This window comes from Cebus imitator, unplaced genomic scaffold (genome assembly GCF_001604975.1).
Source record: "Cebus imitator isolate Cc_AM_T3 unplaced genomic scaffold, Cebus_imitator-1.0 Scaffold167, whole genome shotgun sequence".
Classification (NCBI taxonomy): domain Eukaryota; kingdom Metazoa; phylum Chordata; class Mammalia; order Primates; family Cebidae; genus Cebus; species Cebus imitator.
In genome coordinates this window covers 2,647,094-2,671,821 of record NW_016107482.1, presented here as the reverse complement: position 1 = coordinate 2,671,821, position 24,728 = coordinate 2,647,094, and the positions used below count along the sequence as shown (strand labels likewise).

The window sequence follows — 24,728 nt, the reverse complement described above, 5'->3', positions numbered from 1 at the left end:
TCTTGGCCAGTAACTTTTAGTTCCTTGTTACTTATGCAAATTTCTGCAGCTGGCTGAAATTTCTCTTCAAAAAATGTATTTTTTTTTTCTATTGCATTGTCAGGCTGGACATTTTCCAAGCTTTATGCCCTGCTTGGTCTTTTAAATGTAAGTTCTAATTCTAAATCATATCTTTGTAAAGAATAAAACCGAATGTTTTTAAGAGCATCCAAGTAATGCTTTGAATGCTTTGCTGCTTAGAAAAATATCCTGCCAGATACCCTAAATCATTTATCTCAAGATCAAAGTTCTATAGATCTCTAAGACAGGGGCATCTGGTCTCTTCACTAAAGCTCCAGTTCCCAACAAATTCCTTATCTCCATTTGAGACCACCTCAGCCTGGACTTTATTTTCCATATCACCATCAGCATTTTGGTCAAAGCCACTCAATGAGTCTCTAGGAAGTTCCAAACTTTCCCCCATTTTCCTATATTCTTCTGAGCCCTCCAAACTGTTCCAACCTCTGCCAGTTACTCAGTTTCACCGTCGCTTTCACATTTTGGGGTATCTTTACAGCAGAGTCCCATGAACCAGTACCAATTTACTGTACTAATCCATTTTCATGCTGCTATGAAAAAATACTCAAGACTGGGTAATGTATAAAGAAAAATAGGTTTAATGGAGTCCTAGTTACACGTGGCTGGGAAGGCCTCACAATCATGGTAGAAGGCAAAGGAGAAGTAAAGATACATCTTACGTGGTGGCAGGCAAGAGAGCGTGTGCAGGGGAACTGCCCTTTGTAAAACCATCAGATCTCAAGAGGCTTATTCACTATCATGAGAAGAATACAGGAAAAACCTGCCCCCATGATTCAATTACCTCCCACAAGGTCCTTCCTGTGACATGTGGGGATTATGGGGAGCTACAAGTCAAGATGAGATTTGGGGACACAGCCAAACTATATCAAGCATCTACTGAGGCAAGAAGACTGTAGAATCTGAAGGTCCATAGCTCCATTTTCTAGGATATTCCTTGAAAGCCAAAATAAACTGCTACTGAGGCAAGGAAGTTCACTAAAATGTAGGGGCCTAGTGATATGTCTAGTTCAGGAAACAAGAGTTTAATTTTTAAGAAAATAAAAGCAATTAGTTGTAGCCCTAGAAGTACTGGCAGTAAAGTAGACCCAACCTTAAGTTGGAGATTAATATGGTTTGACCATGTCCCACCCAAGTCTCATTTTGAATTGCAATTTCCATAATATCCACGTGTCATGAGAGGGACCCAGCAGAAAGTGATTAGATCATGGGGGCAGTTTTCCTCATGCTGTTTTCATGACAGTGAGTGAGTTCTCATGAGAGCTGATGGTTTTATAAGTGTCTGGCATTTCCCCTGCTTGTAAAAGGGTTAGGTCGATTATGGAGGTCTGAGTAGGCCAGTGGGGGCAGTTGCATGAAGTAGTAAGATGAGGGAAAGCTAGAAAAGAGAGACCACCAGTGTTCCAGGTTCTTGTTGATCTACATGTGGCTCATGGACCAACAGCTTCAGAGGCACCTGGAAATTTGACCCTAAATCAGAACCTGCATTTTTATAAATGTGATTCATGCTCACAATAAAGTTCAAGAAGCCCTGTCCCAGGGAGTACCTTAGAAAATCAAAACCAAGTGCCTGGGTGAGGAATAGGTGACAGAAGCCTGATACAGGCAGGAATTAGAGGGAGATGAACAATGTAGGCATTCCGTCAGCGTCCACATGTTTTGAAGGCACAGGTTACAGGCAGAAAAATAAAGGACTATATCACTTAAATAGTAAAGATATGAAACATAAGCAAAAAATTGTTTGTTTTTTAACTTTTCACATACATTCAGTTCAACTCTGTTGGCAAATATGATGTTTAGTATCAAATGGTATCCATTCACATTTTCTTAGTATGCTAAATTTACTCTCAAGTTAAAATTCCATTTAAAGAATTAGAATCCCTTCCTAACACATTTTACATACTTTAAGGAACTAGACTCTGTGACCTAGTTCATCAAAATGCACTTGAAACATTCTGTCTGAAACTCTCAGACCAATGCTACGCATTAAAGATTTTATTTTCTTCCTTCTGTCTTTTCTCTTCCAAGGCTTGACTCCTAACCACTTGAGATGGAGCTAAAGCTGACAGAGAAAGTGAAAATCCTCTGCCTTCTTGCCCGGAGGAAATGCTTGGCAGGAGATTTCCAAGCTGTGCTGTCATCAAAGCTAAACTTAACCTTGTTCAGGAAAAGAACCCTTAACTTTCAAAACAACTCCTTGTCAGACCATTCAATTTACAAAGTACAAAGTTGGGGGGATAAAAAAGGAAAAAAAAAAGCAAGGAATGCATTGCTGTTTGAGATTATTGAGACTTGACATGATGACTACTCATGTTTTGCAATGACATTAAAGTTAAATGTCTTGGTTCACGGGCACTTACCACTCCCTTCATCACTATTAATCTTTACACACAGTTTTGAAATATACCACTTTCTGTCTTCAGCAATGAAATGAAATTTTCCCGGGGCTATAATTGCTTTCTAGTGTGTCTTTTCTTGTGTTATTTGATTGCTAAAGATTTTCTTCAAAATGGGAGATATTTAGTGAGCACAATACAATGTATTTTCCTGCTATTTTTAATCTGCTCATGCATAATTTGAAGGATTTGGTGAAGGAAAAATGGAAATTGAACTCATCTGACCGTGACAGATTTGCAAACTCTAAATACAACTTAAACTTTATTGATGCTTTTAAATTACAGCACTGAATACCTGGACATGTCCATATAACATTTATAGCATTTTATGTCTTCATAGCTATAGCCAACATTTGCTTAAGAATCACAATTGTAATTCAGATGAGCAAGAAGAGAATTTTACAAAGAAAAATAGAGCATGTTGAAGCATTTTGCCTGGAAAAAAGCTTTTATTTTTAGCCTATCCCCCCAAAAAATCATTATCCAGAGGCCTGCAATGTCTCAAAAAATCATTATATTTGAGTACCTGGTAGGTCATTTCATAGAGTCCTGAAAGTTCCTATTTTCTGTCAGGTCGGTATGTTCTCTGGACCACAGAGCAATTGAAGGAATTATTGTCCATTAGGACCTACTCTCTTCCTCTGACTTCTGACATGCAAACTTTCTCCAGTGTACAGTTTTTACAAACTGCACACCACAGTTTGGTTCAATATATTATACTCGGAACTCTTACTGAGTTATTATGAAAGGTGGCATTTCCAAAATTGATATCTGATAGCCCAAGGAACTCTCAATAGTTAATATTTAGCTCCAGGTAATACACACAGGTCTTCTTTCCTGTGCCTTAGCATGGATACATTTTGTAAGAGTAATAACATATGAAAGAATGTCAAAAACCAAAGGGCTGGACTTGAGATTTAGCCCTAAGCTCTGCCTCTGCCCCTCCCTCCCAGTGAGAAAAGATCTTTCTAGAAGAGAATAAATATGGAAAGCAGAGACATCCACCATGGATTAAAGGAACTAGATGGTGACTGGGGACAACCCATGCCAGTTTATTGTCCATTCCTGAACAATAAATATCTCCTCTTATCCACAAAATACAAAAATTCAGACCAAGAGGCCTGGTGATAAAATCTGGAGGGAGTGGTAGCTATGGAAAGCTAAAAACATTCTCATGTTAAAACTTTAAAATCCCAATTTATTCAAGTTCTAAACATCATTTCCTTACTAAAAAACCTTTACAGAGGTTCACAGGATAATTATAATTGCAAAGCTGTAGTTATCATTAATTAAGCATTTTCTTTGGGCCAAGCACTGTTGCCTTTATTGGTGGTTCATGACAACCCCATGGGAAACAGGCATCATCATCTGCATTTTTCCATGGAGGAATATTATATTACAGAGGAAGAAATAGATTGACCTCAATTTACCAAGTCAGTCAGTGGAACAATTGGATACACAAGCAGGGTGCCGGGACCCATAGCAATGATGTTTACATTCTGTCTTACACATACAGTCCTGCCATAGCTTGTACACTCATCAGACTTCAAGGCCCTACACAACCAGGATGTCCTCCATATTACTAGATATAACCCCAACCTGTCCAGAGTTTTGATTTCTTTCCTTGCAAAATGAGACGGTGTCGGAGGCTGGAACAAGCAAATCAGAGGGAAGATTCTTTGCCTCCTCATCTGTCAAATGGCCACCATCTTGGCTGTCCTTCCTGGCTGAGATGATTTTTGCAAAGCTCAAATAAAACATTTAGAAATCACGCACATAGGAAAAATGGTAATGACAATCTCATCGATATTCTCTTCCAGTGCTCACAAGAATTACAGGGAGATAACCAACCCAGGAATTCTATCTAATCTTGAATGCACTTCTATGTGTGACTTGGGAACATTAGTCACTACCATTGCACAAGCATTTTCCAGTTTAGAGAACTGACCAGTTTCTACTCAGATGTTTCAGTCTTCACTTAAGATTGTCCACCTCTTATCTAAACCTTTACTTAACCAATAAACAATTGAGCAATTCTCTGTGGTCCCCACTGTGAAATGCAGTGAAAGTAGGAAGGTGAATAAGATAGGGCCTCAAAGAGATTAAGGACCTGTGTGTGACATCATCCTCAAAATAAACATCTGTAACTGAATTGGTCCTCCTAGTGGAGGTGGCATACCAGACGCAAAAGAACCCATAAAGGAGAAAAGAAATATCTTGCCTGGAGGGATCAAGGAATGCTCTGGAGTAGTCCCATCCTATGCAGTAAGTGCATGTTGATGAGTGAGCAAGCGGAAGGTGATGTGGGGACATCCAAGACAGAGTCAGATATAAACACAGCCAAAAAATTGGCAAATCCAAGCACAGACTAAGAAATAATGGGTGCCAGAAGATTAAATAACCAAGAGTTTATTATAAAGGGATATATAGAAGCAAGGAACTAAAATTTTATTCTGAAGGCATGGAAGACTACCAAACTCAGGTCAATGTCATCTTTATTATTTTCTGAAGATAGAAGTCACTGCTCACCTGTCTTTGGGTAATTAAAAACCATCACCTTATAACATTATGACATGTCATCTGAATATAAATATATGGTTTTTAGTCCTGTGATATTATTATATTTCTCTAAAAGAAAGATGCAAAGCTTTTTCTATGATTTGGAAGTCATCTAAATGTGAGACTATTTATCACCTCTTTTCTGCTTCATATAAATATGTGTTAATTTTAGAAACTGTGAGCTTTCCAGTTCTCCAGGATAACAAAATTAATTGTCAATAGACCTAGAAATATTGAACTAATTCTTGATTCTTACCTTCCTTTTACTTCACCAGGTCATGATGATTCCAACATAGTATGACTAAAATTGTGTAATTCTCTCCATTCCAATTGTCATTGTTTTAGTTCAGGTTGCCACTATTATTGTTATTTTTAAAATATTTTAAATCCCCTGATTGGGTCTTCACACCACAATTTCTTACCCTCAATGGTTTATCCCCATCTCCACTCAAGACATTTGTCCATACTGAAATCAGAGCAAACTTTCTAAAATACTAATTGGTATGACTCTCTTGCCCAAAACAGTATTTCCCTGTTTTAATTTCATTTTTGTTTTTAAAGCTATTTTGGTTCCTACTGCCTGTATAAGTGCAGAATTTCCTTCTTTTTAAGCTTATGATCTTCAAAACATGAGCTTGGGAGGCCCTATTTTAATATATTCACATTTTAAAAATAAATTATATGTATGAACTAGAATGAAATCCAAACATTTTCTTCAGTGAGTTGTTCCACCCTGCCTCATGCTTGAAAAGTTAAATGAGGTCCGTGCTTCCTGTTCTCTTTAAGAGTCACCAGGTTATGTATCAGAGAGCATGATGCATCATGCCTGGGACACTGTGCTTAAGAAATATTTGTTGAATGCAAGAAAAATATGATAAAACCTAAAAAAGTATATTATGTTTGCTCTTGGAGCATAAGTAATGTATAAACAACATAGCTCTTGGTACAGAATTATCCTACAGATTCTGAAAAGTTGATAAAGAAAGTGCTAAAATCCATCTGGATGGAAAAAATTTTAAAGATATAGTAGAAGGTCCTGGGAATATAGTTTTTCAAGGACAGCAGTTGGAACTGGAGATGATGAGCTTAGAAAAAGATAGAAGATGAAGGCAACTTAAATTTATCCAGTTATGTGCCCATCATCGATTGGATATTTTATATTTATTGTCTCTTTTTGTTCTCACAACAAGCCTGTGTGAAGTTATCATCCCCATTACATGTAGAGAAAACTGAGATTAATTAACTTCCCAAAGGACACATAATTAGTAAGTTGCAGAGTCAGGATCTGAATTCAGACTGGGCTGGATTCCAATGTCTGGTCTCTTTCCAAATATACTACAGTTTCCAACACACACACACAGACACACACACACACACACACAAACACACACACACACACATGTAAGCAGCCACATCATGATCTTGAATGACCACTCCTTCTGTCTCTGGGCTGCCATTATTTTCTCATCTACAAACACCAATAAAGGTCAATGTTTGTTCAAATTATCAGCACATGTTTATCCTATCCACTTCTAAATGTTTGGCATTGACCCCATTGGTGATACTACCAGCCAGCTGGCCAGTCCTCAACTCAAGCCTATCTTTTTAATCAGGCATTTTCCTAAATTCCAATGAGCAGGATGTGACATACGGAGATGTTAGTTTTTCTTTTAGAAATGCTATGCCTAGACCCATGAAAGATGAAAAAGTTTATGAATGTATATGGATTGATTGAGCTACACTTTAAGATCATGGTTTCCTGAGCAACGAGAATTTTCAGTGTAATTTAGAACCACTCAATGCAGGATCATGATTAGCTATTGGAAGTTTAGCCCTATTGTATTCAAAAAAGAATAGATATCTACTGAGAAAGACACAGTTCTGGAAGAGAAGCTCTCAACCCTGATAACTACTGAATGAATGGAAATACTGTCTTTACAAATTCTTTAGTGGTTTTCTTTTCCTCATTTTAATATTCAATGCGTAATCATCTGAACAATGAACTTTTTAAAGTATAAAGACATCATCTCTATTTTTAATTGTTTAAAAGTTCTACCTTCCCAATCTTTCTTTCCCAATTTTTCTTTCTCCCAATCTTATCATTCAGTACCATCCAATTCATTCATTTATGTAGCTTTGCTTAAGAATCAATACATTCTGAGCATAATTTAGCACTACTTTGTAATGATGTGTGTGTGTGTGTGTGTGCGCGCATGCACGTCAGTGTGCTGTGAGAAGTGTTAATTAATGGGGAGGAGGGAGATAGGGGTGTATAGAAGCAGAGTTAAATTTGTGGAAACTTTTAAAGTTGGAAACATTTTTTCAAAGAATTTTGTTTTTTATTAGTCTCCTATAAAACACTTCAAAGTAATCCAGCCATCACTCTTAGCTTCTCGTATTCCAGAAACTTCTAAGTTTTTTGTTATGAATGTTACCTTTTTTGCCCAATATTCTAACAGCTTGAATAGCTTTCCAATTAAGCTATGACACACAATTCCTAGCCTTAAAGGTTGAATAACTTTACCATATTCGATTTTAAACACTGTCAGAGTGATGCCTTTGGAGGCATGGTCCAAAATTTCTGATAAAGCCGATCCTAACAACAGGTCACTTACTCCTGAACTTGGTCTTACTTTTGAATCTTTGACCAACTTTCAGTACCACCAATGACTTCCTTAACTTAGGCTTAGCTGGGACCTACCATGTGTAAATAATTCTTCCTTTTCGTTCTCATGATGCCACCTCTGAAAGCGTAGCTTAAGGCTGGCATGCCTTGTAAGTCTTTCTGAAGGAAATGCATTGAATATAGGGTTTTTAAAAATATGGCTTAATGAGAGTAGAGCTGGGTAATACTTGGCTCTCTCAGTGAGTAAACAAATGGAAATGATCACTGCAAAAATTATAACATAATATTTAGATAGCCAGAACTAGAATCAAATCACAGGGCAGAGAAAATAAATAAGTGGAAAACTGAGAGATCATTCCAAGAGAAAAAAACAACAATTCAGCAGTATAGAACTTGTATCTTTCATCCTTTCACTCAACAAAGATGTATTGACTATGTTGTCTCAAATACTAAATACCAGGGCAAAAAAAGGAAATCAGTCCAACCTGACCCTTTATCCTTTGCATATCATTAACTCATTATGTTTGTCAAATATGAGGGTCTCATGAAACATTTGTTGCATTAGATTAAGTTACTGGTAAATTAGATTTAGAGCATGAAAGGGGAAAGAATAAAGCAAAAGAGTCTGTTTAAAAAAAATATTTGTAACCTGAGAATCAAAACAAAACATAACAAAAAAAAATCAATGGCAACATAAAAAATAAAAACATCAGAAATAACAGAAGCATTACTTTCCTCTCAGCTGTAATCTGATTAGAAACAATTTAGAGAAGGATATTTCAGAACTGTTGAGTTTGGGCTAATTGTGGAGCATCCGTGTACAGATGCTCTTAAAAATTCAAAAAGGAAAGAGCTATATTCACTCAAAATAGTCAAATAGAGACAGATTTGCCATCATTTTAGAGTTTAGAAGCAGGTTTTGACTCAGGTTTTGTGCAGTCACTTTGACCTTAGTTCAAAGCCCAGTTTAGTTACTGCAGAGACTGCGAAACAGGCAAAAAAATTTACAGAGTCCTCATTCTTAGAATAAGCTGATGGTCTCCCCATTGCAGCTGCTGCAGTGACTGACCAACTCAGACAGCTGCACCAGGAGGCTCCCAAGGAATCAGGCCTCTTGCTGCTACCTTGTTATGCTTACAGGGTTTGTGATGGTATCCTCCCAGCAAGCCACTTACAAGCGGGAAGTTAGTAACTCCAAATCACATCTTTCCTAAAATCTTATATAGAGTTGCTTTAAAAGCCTGGAAGGAATCCCAGAGCCCTCTTGTTAATCCCTGGACAGGACTAACCTCCCTTCTCTTCTGGGAGTTCTGTTCTGGCCCCATCACCAGTCGCTATTGCAGTGCAGGGAGCGGTGGTGTGTTTATCTCCACCATGTTTGGTGAGTTTGCAATAATTGCTTTTACTATCTGCAAAGGTTGACAGAAATTTTGACACCTAGTATGTGCTCAATTAAATTGTGTTGATGAAACAAATGAGCAATAATCCCTGCCATAATAAAGTTGAAGAATCTGAAATACAGGAAAGTAAAAAGCAGGGCATATTACTAGTGCAGGCAGAAGGCTCAGGACCCCTGGATCCCAATCCAATGGTCTTTTGCATGTAATTGCTCATAAATATAAGGAGCTTATTTAAAAAACTGTATGGATTATCCTTTAGTCCAAAGTAAATGCCTTCTCGAGCACAGGGTCGATGTGTTTGATTTTATTGTGTCTTCTCACCGCAAGGAGCACAACCATGAGTACTTAGTAGATGCCCAAAAAGCAAGTTCGGCATTAATTTGGAAACAAATGTCTGGATAGAGAAGGCTTGGCCTTCCTTTCATGACTGATTTTAGAAAGCTGTATTTTTTGGTCTACTCGTTATGAAGTAATTTATCATTTAGGATTTCATCGTGAAGAAGGGGGCAGTGTCAGATTCAAGAATAATATTAAAGTATTTTTTTAAATTTGCTAAGTGAAATTATAGGTAACAAGTGGAAAAATAATTGAAGCAAAATGAGTGAGTTGTCACATCTAAGCACTGTTGTAGGCACTCCACAAAATGCGTGCTTTATATCTTTTTAACAAAGTAGGGCATTAAGTGTGCAATGCTAAGAGGAATTGTATCTCACCTATAAGTACAAGTGAATCCTTTAAGCTCCAAATCCCCACATATAGACAATTTACTGTGGTAATCAAGACGATGCACACAATTTAACTTCAGTACCATCTGTAACTCTACTGGTATTTTAATAATAATGAATAAAAATATATGTTGGCAACAAAAAGATACTTGAGGTGGAATCATTTTAAAGAGTCAATGATAATTTCTCAAAAGCTGTTTAAATATCATATGTACTTAGAATTCTCTGTTGTGCCTTTACCTTGTAATTAATATGAGAGAAGACCTTCAGTATTTAACTGTATACATATATTGAAGAGCATATTATCTCCACTTCTTTGAATTGGAAACATCAAATAAGATGTTTGTCCACGCAATTATTAACAAGGAAATAAATGTTTCATTAATTTTTCTCTTCTTAGCTTTTTCCTTTTTCCCTTTTTCTGTTTGTCTGACTTTTCCCCCTGAGTGGACAGGGTTTGGCTAGGGAGAATATTGCAGGTGGAAAGAAGAAAGGCAAAAAAGAGAAATTCAAATTATCCTGAAAGTCACAAATGACTCCTTATCAATGTTTTTCTGTTGTCCAGGAAATAAAATAGTGTATTTCATGTGGCAGAAAAGAGGTCATCCATTATAACAGTTGTTATAAATAGTACTACTACTAATGGGTACCTGCCTTCTGCAAAGGCAGAGAACTGGCCTGGTGGTCATCTACGAACAGGAAGGAAACCTGCATTTTGCTCCTGGCTGGTCAAATAATTAACTGAATAGTCTTAGGCAGCCCTGTCATTTCCCTAAGCTCCCCTCATGCCCTCATATGTAAAGTGAAAGGCTTGGATCTTATAATTTCAGAGGTTCCTCCTGGTTCAGGAATCCTCTTAATCTATGAATGTAAAGCTAAGTCATATGCAAACAGGACTAGGAGTATTTAAACAGCTACTGGATGGAAAGAGCTAAGGTGCTTTTGGTTATACCCACAGAAGCAGATTTTCACTTAGGGGATCAGGGAGCCAGTAGTGGCCTTTGTGTTATAAAGAAAAAGAATACATATGACAGCAAAGTTATTTGTTGAAGAATAATGGGGAATCAGAAACTATATATGAATAGGGGGTTGCATTTTATAAATAGCCTTTTATTGCATCAAGTTTTCCTATAAGTCTTTTAGAGAAAAGACTCACAAAAGTCTTTTAAAAATCTCATTTTGAAAATATTCTACTAGATCAATGTATCTGTGAAATGTGGTTCATTCTTGGAAAGTGATTCCTGGGAAATCAATACAATCTGTGTCAAGTTGTGTGTCCCATTGGAAGTGGGCATGAGAGAGGTCTTTCAGTCTCAATTTATTTTTCTTAAATTTCAAACACCTTTCTTCAGATGTCAGTTTCTTCACCCCTTCTTCTTTTCTACATTAAAACTGATGAATATTCAGATATACTTTTGGATGAACAAAGTGATGGATTTAGCATTGTGAGGACACACCATTAGAAGTCTGAGATGCGTGTAGAGACTGAAATGGAAGAATACCACAGCTTTGCTTATTGAAGGCTGCAGGAGCATTGGGGCACACATTTTTTTTCCTTGATCCCCAGTCATGTGTTTGGGGTGATACTGACCCAGTCTCCGCAAGGCTGCAGACCCACAGAGGAGAGAATGGTTGTGTAATGTCATCTTTATGCACGCACGTGTCTTCACCCTTTTTATGCCCCCTCCACTTCACATTCTCCTGTTCATCTGGTCAGTTGTAAACCTTTAGTTTGAAAGAGGTATCTATGACACCAATTCTTGGGCAAGTTTTGTGGCAGAGAAAAAAGACCCCAGAAATAAAATCATTAAAATAGTTGCTCCCAATCGCAGCAGATACTACCATACAATTCATATACTGCTTGTCATCCTCATTCTGGGCATTATACTTAAAAGGGGACATTTTCCCATCTATTCTTATTCCATCTTTAGAATGACTCTATGGCTGAATGTGGTGAAAGTGACTCTTTATTTTGCAGACAGTGAAAATAAAGTTTATTGTACCTGAATGTATTATCTGGAGTCAGCCAATCAAGAGAAGAAACAAACCTAGGAATCGGGAATCTTCCAGATCTAACACTCAGTATACTTTCCACTATTGCAGCCTATCCAGAATCACAAAACAAAACAAACAAGTTTTATGGTTCTCATTTATGCTAGATCATTCTTTCTTCGCTTTAAGAATCTGATACATATTTAAAATAATACATCTGAATTTAGAATGGTTCTATCATCAAACACTTAACCCATTTGTGCCTGAGGTTGCAATTTTTTGAATTTTTGCAATCAGACCTTGGCAATGACCTTGAGCAGTAAGATATAGATAACTCCCACATGCTTAGTGCTCCAATAATGGAACATTGGGCATAAATGGGCTTCAATTCCCATTTACTAGGGTAATTTCATAGGGACTTGCTCTTTATCAACATAGGCAAGGTTGCCAAAGTGGTTCATGCGACGCAGAGGTGACAGAGGGAAAGATTTATCTACTCTGGGAGATGGGGGGTGGTTCTTCCTTTTAGATTTGAGATTTTCCTATTCTTACTACTTTTAGGGGCAGGAAATCAAAAGTTAAGATAGGTTTCCCAAAAGCCACTATTTAAATGCATAGGGTATATGAGGAAAGAAGCATTGAAAAATCTTCCTTGGATCTTTCCATAAGCATAGATTGTTTTTTATAGATTTACTAATTTCCAAAATATAGCCACTGTCCTTAGAAACTGAGATACAAGGTAGACATCTTTCACAGGAAAAAAACAGAGAGTCGGGAATGGCAGTTATTGCCACAGGCTGACGGGCTCTGGAAGCTTTAGTTCTCCTGGAGGTCAGCACCTTATAATGGAGAGGACTGTACAGGTCTGGAAGAATAAAAAATACCACTTGCCTGAGAGTCTGGACTGATCGATTCTAATTTTACTGGCTTGGCGTGATCATAGTGAAAGTCTCCTAAATTTCCTTATCAGTTTATTTGTTTGTTTACATATCTATATTCTCAATGGCCTCTGAGCTCCTTGAGGTCTAGATTCCATTTTACCCAAACCTATCCTGATTGCCTCTCTGAGAATATGCATAAAAGGAAACTGTATAATATTGCTTGGACAGAGGTGTTTTTTGTTTGTTAGTTTGTTTGTTTGAAGACACAGTCTTGCTCTGTCACCCAGACAGGAGTGCAGTGGCACAGTCTCAGCTCACTGCAACATCTGCCTCCAGATTCAAGCAATTCTACTGTCTCAGCCTCCCAAGTAACTGGGACTACAGGTGCCCACCACCACTCCTGGCTAATATTTGTATTTTTAGTAGAGATGGGGTTTCACTATGTTGGCCAGGCTTATCTCAAACTGCTGACCTTGTGATCCACTGGCCTCGGCCTCCCACAGTGCTGGGATTGCAGATGTAAGCCCTGTGTGTGGCCTTTTGGACTGAAATAATTTGAAATGATTAAGTTACTTCTACTATTCCATGATCATTTTAACAATTTACATTTTTACGTGAAGATTACTAAAAAAAGAAAAATAAGAGAATAAATTTCAGAGTTGTTTCTTGAGCAATGCATGATTGAGTTAACTTGAAACCTTAAAACATGTACAGGAGTACAGCCAATTCTGCTACAACACAATATGTGCATTTGTAAAAATGGATTGCTAATTGTACAATAAAAACTTTATAAGAAAAGATTTAGTGGAGAAGTAGGCTTAGGAGTATAATACTAAAAAATTTAATCAGTCACACATAAAAGACTATAAAAATCTAATAAAATTAGGAACAGAGTTGTATACATGCTAAACGTCTAATAAATACATAAGTGCTATATGGAATAGCTATAACACTTTACCTTAAAAAGAGCTACCATTTGCCATGCAAATGAGTGTCAGAAAAGCTGTGAATCCTTGTTAAGTGGTGGAGAGAGTGTTACCTGAAATAAGAGGATGGTTATACCTACACATCTGGATGGGTGAGGCTTAGAATGCACCTGTGAATGTAGACACCATGTTGATGCTATATATGTGTGTGTTTGTGTGTGTGTGCTTTGTATGTTTCTATGGGGCTTACTTTTTTCTGCATTCATCTGATGTTTCTTGATGACAAAACAGGCATACACACGTGAAAGATCTGCCTTATGTTGATTAAATTTTAATAAGTGATTATTATATATTGTCTTCTAATATATAAATAATGCAACAAATGTGTGTCTTTAAAGAAGTGCTTTGAGGTGTGTATGCACCTGTCTCCCGCACGTTCTGCCGGAGGAAAAATGGTACGATCTATTCACCAAATGACCATAACTGCCAAGACACCATATCTGTGATTTTTATGTTACTCTTCCTCAGTGAGGATCTGGCTCTGTTTTGCGTTTGTCAAATACCTCAAAGTATTTTTCAATATTTGTGTTTGAGAAAAACTCAAAATACACTTGGCCAGTTAATTTTTTAACACATTTAATGAACAATAATTTAATCCTTATGTTTCTAATTAATTTTTCTGCAATTAGCTGAAATACTGCTTTCTAAGAATTTGTTAAATAAACAAGCATAATCCTATGTAAGTGCTCTTTAAAAACAAAGAAGCCAAACCAATTTTTTCTGAGAGACTTTACTACCATGAAGTTTACCTTCAAAGAAAAAGACACATTTTAAGTTTGTTTTAAATGACATATGTCTAGATTTCATGAAGTCATGAAATTTTTTTGTCTTGTACACATTTAATTTTATAAGACATTGAAAAATGTCCTATAAAATTAAATGTGTACAAGACAAAAAATAAGAAAAGAATGTTGGCAATATTATGTTGACTAATTGGTTGACTGATTGATCCATCCTGCCTTCCATTCGTTCCTTTCTTATTCCATTAGCTCACCATCCCATTCTTTCAACAAACCTTTATCAAAGGCTTGTTATGTACCAAATTCATTGCTAGGGCCCCACAAAGTGTGTGCCACCCAATGGAAAATACAATAGATAAGTGAATTGGTAGAAAAAACTTAGATGATCAATTGTCTTAGACCGTTTTGTGGTGCTATTACAGAATGCCTGAGACTGAGCAATTTATAAGGGACACAAATGTATTGGCTCACAGTTCTAACGGCTGGGAAACTGAGTGTCAATGTTCTGGCATTGGTGAGAGCTCTCTTGTTGCATCATCACATGGCAGAAGGCAAGAGAATGAGAGAGAGAACCCCAATCCTAAAAGCTCTTTTGTTAAGGCAGCAAACCTAATCCAATGATAGTGGAACCCTCATGGCCTAATCATCTCTGAAGGCCTCACCTCTTAATATTGTTACCATGACATTAAATCTTATCATGAGTTTTAGGAATGACAAAAATTCCAATCATGGCAACAGTATACTACGAGTGAAGAGCAGTTCCTCTCCATGAGATTGAATGGTCAGGACATCAGGGTCAACCTGGATGGGGTATATCTCCTTTGTCAAGACAAGCATCTTTGCTCATGGCCCCACCCTGTCCCACATTTAGACATCATCAAAGAAGCCTTAGAAAGAAAACTTACCATATTTAGGAAACGTTGGATGGATAGCTAGCTGTTGAAGTGAATATCAGATTCATGATATACAAGATCTATGACTATTTGCTACTGCTTCATGGAATAGATATAAGTTCTATAAATAAGTAAATTGTTTTCCAGAGACTTTCACACAACTGGGAGTAAGACATTTTAAATTATCCTACTCCTCTAGACACAATTATCACGTGAGCCCTTAGGGACTGAAGATGGGAGAGCAGTCAAACAATTTTTCCCCTTTTAGTCATCTCCCTTACAGAATCATCTCAATAGCAATAGTCTGAGACTTTGATCAAGTGGTTTACTAAAGAAATGTAGGTAGTTGGGTTTAGGTCGTTGGGTTTTTGAGTCAGGCAAATCTGGGTGAGAATTCCGGCTACACTATTTTCTAGCATTGAGACCTTGAACAATCTACTTGACATCTTTGAACTTAATTTTCTCCATCTGTGAAAGAAAGCTGGACCTGTCTTTCAGGGCTGCTGTGAGGCACAGATGCAGTAACACATGGAAACAGGAAGTACCTGACCTTGTTCAGAGCAGGTGGTTAATAAATGATGGTAGTTAATTTCTCAACCTTTCTTCTCATGGAATATTTCTTACTAATAGAATCTGGTTTCTCTCCATCTCTCCTTCTATCTTTTAGACAACTGTGATGACCCACTAGCATCCCTGCTCTCTCCAATGGCTTTTTCCAGTTCCTCAGACCTCACTGGCATTCACAGCCCAGCTCAACTCAACTGGAGAGTTGGTAAGTAGGATGTCTGAAATCCTAACATCCAAGCACTAAATAACTACACGATAGGTGGATGGAAGAAAGTGAGCACTCGCAAATACTGAAATCATATCCAACAGCAGTCTTCAGGAAAAGGTTTAGGAGGAGAGATGAAAATCTAATGTAAGCATACCTCCAGAGCATAATACTCATTCAAAGTATGCTGGCTGGTGTTCACTCAAACCACAATATCTTTTTTTGATGATGACAAGAGGCCTTTATAAAAATTACTTTATAAGAAGCATTTGCTTTATTTTATATTTTATATACCTTATTCAGAGCAAGATATTTCCATATCTAACATAGATATCAAAACATATTTTATAATAAAATATTTATATTTATTAAATTTTTCTTACAATAACTTTAATTTCACTTGAAAATTAATATGGCTGATTTTTAAAATACAAAAAACTTAATTAAAAGGAAAAAAACATAAATGACCTGTTATTCTACCAGCTAGAAATAACTGTGATTAAGTGTATAGTATGTACCTTTAAAATCTGTGTCAAGTAGGAGCAGATCCTTAACTAATCTCTCACATGAAATGTTGTTAACAAACATGGTGTTGGATATCTAGACAGATAAGTTTTAATCAGATTTGGATGTTGACTTTTATAATGCATAGATACATAGGTAGACAAATACTGAAAAAGAGATTTGAATTATTTTAATTTATAAGAACTTTTTAGATGTCTGTTAATATTTTAATATCTACTAAATATTATAAACTCTGTCTAGGTCAATAAAAATAAACACACAATTGAAAGAAATCTACTGATTTATTAGAGCTTATATTATTTACTTTTGACTGTATTTTCTATTCATATCTTAAGTAGGTTACATTAGTAGGTTTTTGCAACATGGAATCATCTTTGCATTCTAGAATAAGTCTAATTGGTTGTTGTGAGATTTTTTTTCACACTCTAAAAAATTTAATTTGTTAGCACTTTAATGTATAATTTTAATCTCCATTAGTAGTGAGACTGATTTATAGCTTTTGTTTGTATGTTTGTTGGTTGGTTGTATTGGACCTCATTTCGCCAGTTTTCTATTAAATTGGGATTCATAATTTAAAATTTAGCAAGTGCCACTATTTTGTTGAGAAAGCTGCTTAAGAATAATATTCTAAAGAGTAAAATGAACAATCAAAGATTCAAAGGGAAAATTTCAATTAAACTTTTGTACGAATGACCTTTTCTGAATATTCTGTTCCAAAAATGTGATTAAGCATTTTAGTTTTATTATGACATTTAGTCCTGACAAAGTTATTGTGAGCATTATTATCTTTTACCTTCAGGTCAGGTTCCTGAGGCTCAGAGAAGCTGGTTGCATCAGTTTCCCAAGACAGCAAAGTTAGAAAGGGGAAATGCTTGAATTCAAGCCTAAGTTATCTGAATTCAAAGTCCATGTTTATATTTATCCCGTTAACAAATCGCTTCACTAGTACAGATTGAAAAGGAATGTAGTAGCAAGAGAAGAAACTGAAAAACTAATCAATTGACTACAGTTCAAATGCTGGCTATTCCAGTGAAAAACCCTCTGACTGTATGAAAGTCACTTATGTCTTCTGACCTCAGATATTTATCTGCAAAATGGCCCAGGAATGTCTGCCTTGCAACATTATGTGCAGATGAAGACCAGACTTGCATATCCAAAATATCTTTCTCACAGCAGGGTAGAGAACTAAACTGAATCAAGAAGCCCACTTTCCATTTCTGGAAGAAACACAAGTCGGCAGAATTTAACACAGTTTCCAACAGAGCTTCCAGAGAAAGGATTTGTCTCAATCCCACCCAGATTGTGTGGCAGTAGAAAGCCATTACTGCCTAATAGCTCCTGGACAGTTTCTAGGAGAAGTTGTGGATCTGATCACAGGCAAGCTCTCTTTCTGACAGACAGATATTGACTGAGTACAAGTTTGTCAGCTCCAACTTATTATAATGGTTCTGCTCAATGGGGAATCTGAGGGCCTGAATCCAAGGCTAGCACGAATGTACAGAGAGGTACACTTTTCCATTTCCCAACAAAAGTCTAAATCAGGAAGGCCAAGCCGAAGACACAGTGATAGAGTTGGGATGCACTGGCCTAGAACTTATCCTCTAGTGCATATTCCAAGATGCCCAAGGGAACAGCCTCTCCGTTACTTACAGAGGCCCAACCACTGCCCTCAGCAGGAGTTAAACGCTGGCTCAGGGAGGTATGAGATCAATGGTTCTCATCCCAGGGCTGTGCCTTTGAATCACCTGGAGAGCTTTACAAGGAGCACTGCCTGAGCCCATTTTTCCTATATTCTGAATTAATTGTCTTGGATGGGACCCAAGCGAGTGTATTGATAAAGTGAATAATCAAAAGCTTTCCAGGTGATTCTAAAATGAAACAAGAGTTGCAAATTTCTACATTGGAGGAATTCATGAGTGAAAAAATCATTCAATTAATAATTATTGAGTATCTAGTGTAAGTGAGGCATTGATTTAGATTCTTTACACATAGTTGACAGAAATAGGCACAAACTGTATTCATGAAGAGTTGACATAGATAATAAAATTACCATACAACTACAAACTGTGATACTGATCAACAGCTAACATTTGTCATTAATAATAATAATAGTGATATAATTATTCTGTTAACTATGTCCAAATATATGTGTATACTATAATAAACACATTATGTGATATATATGTGTATACAATAAATAGATTAAAATGTATAATACACAAATATATAGTTGAATATATACAGTCAGTGTCTCTCATATATGAAGAGGTGGATATATACAGGGTTGGTTATATAAATATATTCATACATAGTAGAATTAATATATTTGTGTATATAGATGGATATTGCAACATATACATGCATACACAATGATATCAAATGTATATGTATGTGGTATACAAACATTAAGGTAAAACTTGAAAGTCATTTATTAAGAACAGCTTTTGTTTCATGAGTGGATAAACATAAAATATAGAAAGTTAAGAAGAAAACTTATAATTTTTATTTATATTGGAAACATCAGTATAAAGTACTGATTTATTTTCTTCCTTTTAAATCAAACTTATGTCCTGTCTGTCCATGGACATGGCTTAGAAGCAATTATAACACTGTCTCAATGAACACTCTTTTTTAATGTGTCTTCCTTTAAAACTTCTCTGTTGTTTTACAAAGACAGGAAATATATCCAAAAGAGCAAATTGTGCTACATGAAAATACCCAAAAGAGTAAATTGTGCCACGTGGTTTGAAATCTTGGATGCTGTCAGATATAGGTGCAGATATAAAGGAGCATCTCTCTGGATGGTGAGATTGTGTGCCTAAGAATAACATTCCCCCTCCCCATTATAAGCTGAGGCCTGGCAGCACACAACTAAAAATTCTAACACCACTGTATTGAGCACTTCGCATGAGCCCTCACTGTTCCTAGCCCGTAAGGTACACCAATACTATACTTACAACAACCCTTGTGTAGATATCATTGTGATCTCTGATTCATAGGTGACACAGAGAGGAAAGCAATAGCCATGCCAGGATTTCACTCAAGAGATCTGAATCCCATGGCCATGCTGTTGGCCACAGCACGACAACACTGTCCTGCCCAGAAAGCCAGAATAGCTTCAGTGTTTGAGACAGGGAAAGCTGTGTGTCATTTTTATTAGTTCACTTACTTCCATCCTTCCTATGTGATTGAGGCATAATTGGCAAATAAAACCGTGCACATTTACTGTGTACAAAGTGATGATTTGATATATGTATGCCTTTTGAAATGATTAACACAATCAGATTAGTTAACACATCTGCAACCTCATGTAGTTATGCTTTGAGAACACAAGATCTACTCTTAGCAAATGTGAAGCATACAATTGAGTATTATTAGCTATAGTCACCACGCTGTACAGTTATATCCAGAGAATGTATTTATTTTACAAGTGCAAGTTTGTACGTTGGCCAACATCTCTTCCTCTTCCTCACACCCCAGTGCCTGTCAACCACTGCTCTACTCCCTGCTTCTCTGAGTTCGTTTTTCAGATTCCTCATGTAAGTGAGATAATGCAGCATTTGTCTCTCTGTGCCTGGACCACTTCACTCAGCACAATGCCCAGTAGGCTTATATCTGTGATGCTGGAAGTGGCAGGATTTCTTTTTTATGGCTGAATAATATTCTACTGTATATATGCCATAATTTTTTTATCCCTTTATTAATCAAGAAACGCCTAGGTCACTTTCATATTTTGGCTGCTATGACCAATGCTGCAATGAACACTGGATTACAGATATCTCTTTCAGATGCTGATTTCCTTTCCTTCAGTTATATACTAAGTAGTGGTATTGCTGGATTTCATGGCAGTTTTATTTTACTTTTTTGAAACCTCCATACTGTTTTTGATAATAACTACACTAATTTACATTCCCACCAACAGAGTAAAAGTGTTCTGTTTTCTCCACCTCCTCACCAAAACTTACCTCCTTCTTCTTTGTAATAACCATCTTAATGGGTGTGAGGTGACATCTCATTGTGGTTTTGATTTCTAATTTTCTGATGATTAGCTGTGTTGAGCATCTTTGCGTGTGCCTGATGGCCATTTGTGTGCCTTCTTTGGAAAAATGTCAATTCAGTCTTTTGCCCATTTTTAAATTGGGTTATTTGGGGGTTTTTACTACTGAGTTGTATGTATTATTTAAATGCTTGGATACTAACCCCTTATAAGGTATTTGGTTTGCAAATATTTTCTTCAATTTTATAGATTGCCTTTTAATTTATTTAATCCTTTTCCTTTTTGAACAGAAGGATTTTAGTTTGATATAGTCCCACTTGTTCATTTTTGTCTTTGTTGTCTGCGCTTTAGATATCTTAGTCCATTTCAGTTTCTTATATAAGAATACCTAAAACTGGGTAATTTATAAAGAAAATAAATTTGTTTCTTATAGTGATAGAGGTGAGAAGTCCAAGGTCAAGGGGGCCAAATTTAGTCAGTGTCCTCTTGCTTGTGGGGACTCTGCAGAGTCACGAGACAGCCCAGGGTATCACATAGCAAGGTGGCTGAGTGCTCTAACATGCTAGCTAATGTCCCCCTTCTTCATCTTGTAAAGCCACCAGCCTCACTCGCATGACAACCTATTAATCCATTAAATCATTAATCCATTAACTGGTGTATGGATTAATCTTTTTATGAGGTCAGAATACTCATGAGCTAATCAATCACCTCTTAAGGGCCCACCTCTCAATACTGCCGCATTGGGGATTAAGTTTCAACATGAGTTTCACAGGGGACAAACATTCAAGCTATAACAGCATCAGATCCAAAAAAAAAATTATTTACTTTAGAAAGCAATGATCCATCACTGAGTGTGCTAGGTATTTCTCCACTCTTCCTTGTTTGATACATTGGGCCACATTTTGTAGTATTCTGCCTCAATGCTTCAACTTCCAGCATGTTCTCCACCCTGACAGATTTGCTAATAGATAAAGTCACAGTGGCCTGCTCTATTTAGCCTCATCTATTCTCTCTTCCGAAAGAGTACGGTGAATCTGCCTCCTTCAGCTCTGCCACTCAACACGAAATCCCTGCCCCTTCTAAATATTCAAATGCCAGATTTTACATACACAGTCTCCCTCACACACTCACAAACACAAACATGTATTCAGAACTGCATTTAAACTCTCAAAGAGTAGGTATTGGATATATATGCACTATTTTAATCCTCAGGGAATAGTTTAAAATAGGTGAGCAACAAATACTTGTCAAAATAGAATCTTCAATAAATAAAAACATAGCTCTCATACTAATATAAACTCATAGCTCTCATACAAATATAAAGTCAGCACATCGTGTGTGTGTGTGTGTGTGTGTGTGTGTGTGTGTGTGTGTGTGTGTGTATTTAACCCATTAAGGCTGGAACCAGTAACATGGTAAAGCTAATTCAGAGTATTTTTGGGAACTGCATATTCATAGACATTTGGTGAGGGTGGGGGAAGGTGGAAGAAAATAATATTGGAACAAAATTGCTAGGTGATACAAAACTAGTCAATGGATGTATTAGTCAAGATTCTCTAGAGAAGAAGAACCAATGGGAGACATATATGTATATGAAAATATTTATTATGGAAATGGGTTTGCATGATTATGGAGGCCAAGAAGTCTTATGACATGCTGTTTGTAAGCTGAAGAAGAGGGAATCTGGTGATGCAATTCAGTCTGAGTCCAAAGATCTGAGAAATGGGGGAACCAATGGTGTGACCCTCACTCTGAGGCCCAAGGCCTGAGAAATTAGGGACCACTGTTATCAGTCCCAGAGCTTAAGGACCCAAGAACCCGGAGGTCTGATGTCCAGGAGCAAAAGAAGATGAATATTCCAGCCCCAGGAAAGAGAAAGAAAATTGACCTTTCCTCTGCCTTTTTGTTCTATCTGATCCCTCAACAGTTTGGATGGTGCCTGCTCACATTGGTGAGGGTGAATCTTTCCAGTGATTCAAATGTCAGTGTTTTCCATAAACATCTTTACAGATATAACCAAAAATAACTCTCTATCAGCTGTCTGGATAACTCTTAACCCGGCCAACTTGACATCTAATACTAACCATCACAATGTCTTACAGGGCTATAAAACTTGGGGATTATATCTTCTCTATCGGACACACATCTATGAGTTAGCATGTGACAACTTCACGGTATCTAAGCTCTAACCAAACAGGAACTAGCTCAACAAAATGGCAGGTTCATTTTTCTGGAGAATTAAATAATCATTAAATTGATTTGTTTAAAATTGCTCCAGGATGATGTTGAACGGTCATACTATAGTTTTTTCTTAACGTTCATCTATCCATTCGTTCATTTATCACAGTAATTAGTGAATTTCTTCTACTTAACACCGTTCAGCCTTCCAACACTTTTGTCAAGGAACATCCTGGTATCCGACCAGGTATCCCACTCAAGATGAAATTTAAATTATAAAACCATGACTTTCACAGTATCAAATCCCCCTCAAAAGGATAGATCATACTCAATAATATCCTCGTACCTCATCACTGCTGAATTATTTCACACTGATGAACACCCCTGCAAGGTTTTGGGCACCATTGAAAATTGCTGAGTCCCTTGATAATTATATGAAACCTTGACAAACATTAAACATAAATGACTAGGGAACACTTTACTCTCACGTGTGCTCAGATCTCAGGCAGGCACGTGTCTGCCTTATACCCTGTAAGAAAGTGTGCACAGCTGATCAGTTTCCCATGGCAGGAGAAGAAATCAACTCAAACATTAAAAGAAAGACGATAGAAAAAATGTGCTGTGTAAATGTTATCTGATGAACTCCCCCAACCCTAAGTAAACCAAGTTTAATGAGTTTCATCAATGAAAAACTAATTTTTCTGAGAGAAAACACATCTTTGGAAACAGCCGTTGGCCTGTAAGTATTGCTATGCCAGTAAAGGTCTGGGCAATTCAACACAGGAGGAGGGGATTAATAGTTAAAACCCAAGCGTGATGGTGTCCATTCTGCTACTTCATCGATAGAAGGGATTTGCCAAATAGAATTTGTTTTCTCTCACTTCTACACACACTTCAGCCTTCATCTCGTCACACACAAAAAGAATGAAAAGCAAGAAAGGGAACTAATTACTTTTTGAAAAAAAAAAAAAAACATGACAAAATACATTAAGCTGGAGGTCAGATCACCATTAACTTGGGTTGCCAAGTCAATCTATATAATTGTGGCTTAGGACGGATCAGTGTTTGTCAAATGTGATTTGTTTTGTGGCAAGAAAGCTTTTGATCTGGGCATTAGAGTCAGCTGGGCTTTGGAGAAACACTATCAGCAGGAAGTGCAGGGGCTGGTGTTATAGCACGAAGCCACGGAGTTGTGGGTTAGGCCTTCTTGAAAATGAGGGGAAGGATTTAAGTTACTTTAGATGATTAAAAGGAAAATAGAAATAGACGTCTTTGGCCCCATGAGAGGAAAGGTTTGTATTTTTCTATCCCATGGTTGTTGTTTTTTTCCAAGTAGAGTTTGCAAACAATTAGGTTTATCATTTGTTCCTTGAAATTTTAATCCATCTTCCTCATTCAATATATTTTTTGAGATGCTTGCCTGTGTAAGTTGAGATTGTGTGTTTCTAGCATAATAATTTTGTTGCCATGGAGAGTATGATTTCTTCTGTCAAGACATTTTCAGCTTCCTGGGCTCATGGATGGTTAAAAAGATTTTAAATCCTTACCTCTCCCTTTGGAACAGATTCCATGCACACTTACCACCTCCCCCACACCACCCCCTTGGACAGCACTGGTTACAAAATGCTAAGTAAGGACCCTAAAGGTCTTCTGAAGTTGGTTTTCATCTTGATGTTATCAGGCCATCCATGAGGAGATGAGGGTTGGAAGCAAGCAGAAGTCAGGGTTCATTTGTACAATTAGCCTATCAGCTGTCTAGGGACTTGTTCCAGATTTCAAGGTGAAAATCCTGGGAATCCAATTTCACAAGCAACACTACAACGTCCGCTCTCTGGAGACAGCACTAGTCTTCTATCTGGATTTGTTAAGCCCCACAGAATATAGATCTAATCTAATCTGTTTTATTATATATATGTGTATATATATATATATGTGTGTGTGTGTGTGTGTGTATATATATATATATATATATATATATATATA

The 24,728-nt window shown here is 36.9% G+C and overlaps 1 protein-coding gene across 1 annotated transcript in view; it reads left to right on the top strand.

The window, feature by feature from the left end:
* CNTNAP5 (contactin associated protein family member 5) overlaps positions 1-24,728 on the top strand; it is an 865,582-nt gene that overhangs the window by 172,169 nt on the left and 668,685 nt on the right. The window contains exon 2 of the mRNA XM_017544214.2: positions 15,941-16,045. Within this exon, the coding sequence (XP_017399703.1) occupies positions 15,941-16,045 (105 nt within the window). The remainder of the gene's footprint in view (positions 1-15,940; positions 16,046-24,728) is intronic.